This window comes from Halictus rubicundus, chromosome 2 (assembly GCF_050948215.1).
Source record: "Halictus rubicundus isolate RS-2024b chromosome 2, iyHalRubi1_principal, whole genome shotgun sequence".
Lineage (NCBI taxonomy): Eukaryota > Metazoa > Arthropoda > Insecta > Hymenoptera > Halictidae > Halictus > Halictus rubicundus.
The window spans coordinates 26,373,404-26,379,598 of record NC_135150.1 but is presented as its reverse complement, the minus strand read 5'-3'; the positions used below and the strand labels follow the sequence as shown (position 1 = coordinate 26,379,598).

The following is a 6,195-nucleotide window of genomic DNA, read 5'->3' as shown; positions in this document are numbered from 1 at the left end:
AAAAAATTTGAAATAGTAAAACATTAGAAGAATTTGGAAATACCGAAACACATTAACACTTTGATCGCCAAACTAGAAACCCCAAAAATTCCATAAAATCAAAGTAAGTTATTTAATGAAATAAAAATTGCAAAAAATTAAATGTATGATACTGAGTAGTCCTCCCACTTTCTTGCATATTACAGATCCTAATCGAGTTTGGTACAATGAATATGTCAACGTAAAAATTCATTTAACACGTTCGCGGACATGAATGCTATAGCATTCAAATCTTAAAGCCAATTTTTATTCATTTAATTTTATAAAACCTTAAGTTTTTGTAATTAACATACATTTCAAAGTAACGACCAACTGTCATTGCTAATGACAGTTAACTTATTATTATTGTTTATGTTTATATCTAATCAGATTTCGGATAGTACAACTAGTTTCAAGAAAAATTGCCTGTCTATTTTTGCAGCTCACTGAAATTTTTACCGTCCGTGAACGTGTTAAAAACCTGCACAAATAATTCCGTCATGGGTGACGTGGCATTCAACTTGTTAAGAGAGAAAATAAATTTCAATTTCGCGCCAGTTTGTCGCAATTCCGTTAGAAAATTTTCCTTTTCCATAAAGATCTGCTCTCTACTAATGTATATAACATAGTCGCTGTTAGTGCTCCGTGAAGCTAGTGTTAAGGGGGCCGGCAGGCACTTGGCCTTGACTGTCACGCTATCTTACGCTGTGCCTTTTTTCTAGACATTTAAATAAGTAAGTAATCAATTAAAAATGCACACCACCGTGTTTGTACATGTCTTTGCTACGTCTGTGCAGAGCCTTTTTTTCGATACGAACACTAAATCTCTCGAAATTAAGAGAATCTCTCTGCGGCAGCCATCTTGTGACGTCACACTTGCTTCAGAAAGCGAGTTTTCTGCCGAATATTACAAATCGCTCCACGCTGAGGTAGAAATTCGCAATTTGGGCTCCGTACAGACGTAGATTGGACTTTTGGGAAACACAAGTGACCATTTTTAAACTGCTCGTTGCAATATTGAAGCGTGAATTTGTCAAGATTTTGACCCTTGCAAGTTCATATACGTATATTGCAGAGATTCTCTTCATTTCGAGAGATTTAGTGTTCGCAAAGACATGTGCAAACACGGTGGTATGGATTTTTAATTGATTACTTACTTATTTAACCCTTTCGGTACTACTGCCATTGGCGGCATCCACCAAACATTCTCCGGGTACTACCGCCGCGCCTAAAATCGGCATTCACGGAAAGCATTCTCGGAAAGAGAGTATCATTTATCTAACGACACTCTCTACAGTATCATTACTTGACTATTCTGTGTGTAAAATTGCCGGTTGCTCTAATCATTCCATTATATGATTACTAACTTTCTCGTACCACGAATGTATAACCGCCGGCCAGCTCTTCCGCACCGAAAGGGTTAAGACGTAAAATGTCAAGAAAAAAAAAAAGGCACAGCGTAACATAGCGTGACAGTCAAGGCCAAATGCCTGCCAGTTCCCTCAACACTAGGTTTACGGAGCACTAAAAATGACTTACATTATTTTATAAAAACAACATGAATGTATCGATCAAATTTTGTAGCCATTTTTAAAATAATATATACCCAAAGAAATCAATTTGTTAAATAATTGCTGATGGGTGCATTTGTACAATCTGAATATTCGCAATCTAAAAAATATTAGAATCCGTCATGTCGACGGGTCCCGTAAATCCAGTGTCAAGGACGATCGAGCCGTGCGACTGTCTTCGAGATTCCGGCACCGGTTCTCTGCCCAACTGCCTAGTTCCCAACGCTTGTCCCTAACCTAGACGTCCCCGTGAACGTCTGTAAACGCGCGTTGACAGTGGCGAACTCGTCGGGCGAATCCGATTGACCCAATTATCCCGATGTACAGCGTAGCTGCGACACCTGGTCCGGGTGTAGGGTGGCGCGACTCCCATCCATCAGCCCGTTGCCCGGCTAAATTGACCGTCGGCCGTGATTGTCGCAGGTCGATCATCCGGAACGAGCACGATGACAATGGAAGATCGCACGGGTGGCATCGACCGTGCCGCCCCCGCGACGTCCACGACGGCTACCACGGCGCTGACATCGTCGAGCCCTTCGTCGATCGGCGACGTCACCTCGGACGCCTCGTACCCCCTGCAACGGGCCAGCAAGCGTACCTTCGACGTCGCGTTCCTGGTAGCACCGGACGAGAACCTGGCGCGCCGTCAGAGCGAGAAGCTGCGGATGGTCTCGGCGAGAAAAGAGCGCCAGCGAGAGGAGATACCGTCGGAGAGCATCCTCGACCACGAGAGACTTCCACAGAACCTGACCATCAAGAGCTACGAGAACGACTCCGGCGGTTCCGATAGGAGAAGAGCGTTGCACTGCACGGAGAACTCGCTCAGTCCTCCGTACATCTCACCCAGGACCCTGACGCCGACTCTTCCGGGTCTCTCTCCGGACAACGACGCCCGCAGATACGTCTCCGGCTCCCGGCTTCGAAAGACGCCGAGTCCGCCGTCGTTCGCGGCTCATCAAGCGATTCTGTCCGGCTGCCCGGAGTCCGTGGAGACAGGTCTGACCTGCAACAAGATCTACGAGACGGTGATACCCTGTCCCAGCGAGCGGCACGGCGAGTCACGCAGCGCGTTCACCAAGGTGAACCTCGCCAGCCAGAGGAACGGCTTCAACGACGACGGGCAAACCTCGCCCAGGTCCTCCATCTCTCCGGACGACCGGGCCAGCTACCAGAGCAGCGTCAGTCCTCCGGTCGTACCCCTAACCGCTGCCACCGGATACAAATACGCGCCGTTCCCCGCCAAGATGACATACCCGTTCCTCGTCAGCCCGGAGGGCGCTCAACCCGGCCTGCTGGAGAACCTGAAGATCCCGCAGATCGCTCAGCCGCCCAAGGTCCCCAGCCCGAAGATGGCCAGCTTCCGGCCAGACATTCCACCGGTTTATCCGAACCTCTCGTACAATCCGATCTCCGTTTTCCCGCCGATGGCTGACGCGCTGACCAGGCCGAGATTCCTCGCGACGGCCGCGGGAGTGGCAGGTTTGCTACCACCGTCGTTCGCAGCTTTGACCCTGCCGGCTCAGAACGTCTGCGCCAAGTGCAACCTCTCGTTTCGGATGACGTCCGATCTGGTCTACCACATGCGCTCCCATCACAAGAACGAGAACTCAGCGGAGGCGGCCAGGAGACGCCGCGAGGAGAAGCTCAGGTGTCCCGTCTGCGACGAGAGCTTCAGGGAGAGACACCACCTGACCAGGCACATGACCGCGCACCAGGACAAGGAGAGCGACGCGATCGTCGACCAGGTAGAGGTCAAGAGGCGGGCCACCACCGTGCACAGCAAGTGACGAAAGAAATCCGCCACCGAAGACCCCACGATCCTCGCCAGTGGCTACACTTTCGAGAACTGAAGGTCTTCTTCGAGAACCGAAGGTCCTTCTTCTCCTGGGGAGCAGACGCGAGGTCCTTCTTCGGTTTTCCGAGTTTTCTTTTTTGTTTTATTACGGAGATGGGTCTTCGAAAATATGCTAGCCGCGTGAGTATCGGTGCGAGTTTTGTTCGGTTGTTGAGTTTTGTCGGGTATGTTCCGGAGTTGTTCCACTCTGTTTGAGATTTGGAAGGTACAAGTGGTACAGGGGGACTTTGAATTTGTATGTTTTGAGTTGGTTCGTTTCATTCTCGGAGATTTTTATCGCGGGGTGGTTTACCCGAAGCGAGCGTTGAGCAGTGTTCCTGGTTTCTCAAGATTTTTCATTTCTCGAGAAATGAGAAGTAAGACTATATTTCTCGAGAATCTTTAATGAAATCAAAAAATATTCGGAAACTTTTACCAAACTTTTATACAGTGAAACATTACGCTTTTGTCTTGAAATGACTTCGTCTAATGTAGAATCAGACAATCTACTTCTTTTCTTTTGTAACAAAATCTGTAGAAAAATTTCTTTCATTTTGCGTGGACGTTGGCTTTATCGTATACAGAACATCCAAAAGTTGCTGAAGGTTGGGTGTCCTTTTTCCAGTGGACTCAAAAATTTGGAATTCCTTTGTTAGAGTCCGGAATTTATTTTCTTCTGCCGCTAAACTCTTGACACTAAATTCTCGAAGGCTATCTGCAATTTTTAATTCTAACTGTTTTTCCAGTGATAGTTCCTCATTCTGAGAATCTGAAAGTTTTTCACTATTTTCATAAGAATCATTGTTATATTTTCCAAAAAGTCTGCTTAGAATTTGTTTCGCCATTTTATACGTATCTGCCTTGGATGTTAACCCTTTGCACTCGAAGATATTTTAACTCCAAAACGAAACATTTCTTCCGACCTAGAATATTTCCCTTCAATATATTGTTTTTCATGTTATACATACGAATATGGTGCAATTTACACGTACAATCACGAACTGTTTAGCAATTTATTAAATACAAACAAATTTAATAATGTAAAAAATATTTTCAATAATGATACAGCAATTTTTAGTGGCGCCTTACGGTCGCCATTCGAGTGCTAAGGGTTAGATAAAAAAATGCATCTTCTGAATCTTTTTGCAGAGATTCTGGATTATGCAGATGTTTCATAAGGGATGCAACAATCTTGTCTCTTCTTCTAGATATTTCTTCTTTAATAGCAACAAGAAACTCATTACTCAATTCAGTATTCAGTTTTTCTAAAGTTTTAAATAAGAATTTCAGAGAATTTAAGAATTTATATGTTATAAAATAAATGAGATTCATAAGAGTTTTAAATTTCTCGAGAAATACTGGAATTTCACGAGAAATGAGAAACAATCAATTATAAAATTTCTCGAGAAGGAACACTGGCGTTGAGCAAGAGAAACTTTGAAAAGCGGGCTGTGAGCCGGAAGAGGTTCGGAAACTGTAGTCGATAACGATACCGTAGTCCACTATCACTAGAGTCCTTGTTGCTGGATGTCAACCAGTTTTTTGCACGCCCTTTTAACGAACGAACTTAATCGATATCGAGAGTAATTAATACGTCATTTATGTACGTGGTATACGTGTACGGTCAGGCGCTAATGTAAGAATTATCATAGGAGATTCTCTCTTACGGTCTGCGATCAGGATATTCCCTCGCTAGTCAATATTAGGTAGGAGACAATTTGTAAATAACTCGGACTCTATCGTAAACTTAAGATGGGGGAGTTGCCGAATTTGGAACAGCACCCAGGTTGTACCTGATTTATAATTCGCAATCAACTGGTATCCTTAATCAGACTGAAATCATAATCCATAGTGAGTTGATAGCATTAATCCTTCCGATAATTTCGCACTTTCCAAATTAAATAAAATACTGAAAGATTCGGTAACGCTATTTCTTTCTGATGGTACACGATGGTTCAACCTAGGCGCTTACGCCAAATCAGGCTACCTTTCCTTATACCTATAGAGGATTGTAAATTCGCCGGGAACGTTCACCCCTTGCCCTGTATCAAGGTCTATTAAATATCTGCGTTATTAATTTCTGTTAAACTGAACCGAAATTCGATTTTTCTGTTATCGGTGCATAATCGTTGGTAAAAATAAACACAGGAGTACGAACAATCCTAAATTTCTCGGTCTTCTAGAAAATTAATCCCTTGCCTTATAATATCGAGTCCGGGAATAAATAAAATTATTTCGGTCAGTGCAAAAGTCCGTATTTCAATAGCACTGACCCAATATTTTTGGTTATCGACGTATAGACTAAATGTGGGAATACTCCAAGTACAAATTTTCATTTTCGTGTAGAACACGATCGGTAACAGAGTGGTTGTAGTTACGGGAGGAGGGAGGGGGTGAGGGTCGCAAGGGAAATCGTAAGGCAAGGGGGTGTAAAAGAAGTTCTAATCGTTGCGGGCGCAAAGAAGATCGTGGTGCAAGGGGTTAAACGATCCCGCGTTTGTCGAGGGGTGGCTCGGACCTTGTTTCAGCATGGTGGCAGGTGATCCGGAGGGGTGGCTACGACCAGGTGGGGGGTTGGGGGTGTAGAAACGGTCTGTACGCGACGGGGGCGGGAACGTGGCGCGGGTGTAAGCCGCGTTTGTTCGTGTGTCGGCGATGGCACGGCAATAAATAGATCGTAAACCGTACCCCGGGCGAGCACACGAACCGTCGGAGCGCGCATAATGGTAGGAAACAATGAATGCCGTAATCGGAAACAGTGCCGGTTTGTTA

At 45.0% G+C, this 6,195-nt stretch overlaps 1 protein-coding gene across 1 annotated transcript; it reads left to right on the top strand.

Annotated features, from left to right (window-relative positions):
- The first annotated feature begins 2,035 nt into the window (after positions 1–2,035).
- On the top strand, positions 2,036–3,376 carry LOC143362841 (uncharacterized). Its single transcript, XM_076803324.1, has one exon. The coding sequence runs from the start codon at positions 2,036–2,038 to the stop codon at positions 3,374–3,376; it is 1,341 nt and encodes a 446-aa protein (XP_076659439.1).
- The last annotated feature ends 2,819 nt before the right edge of the window (positions 3,377–6,195 follow it).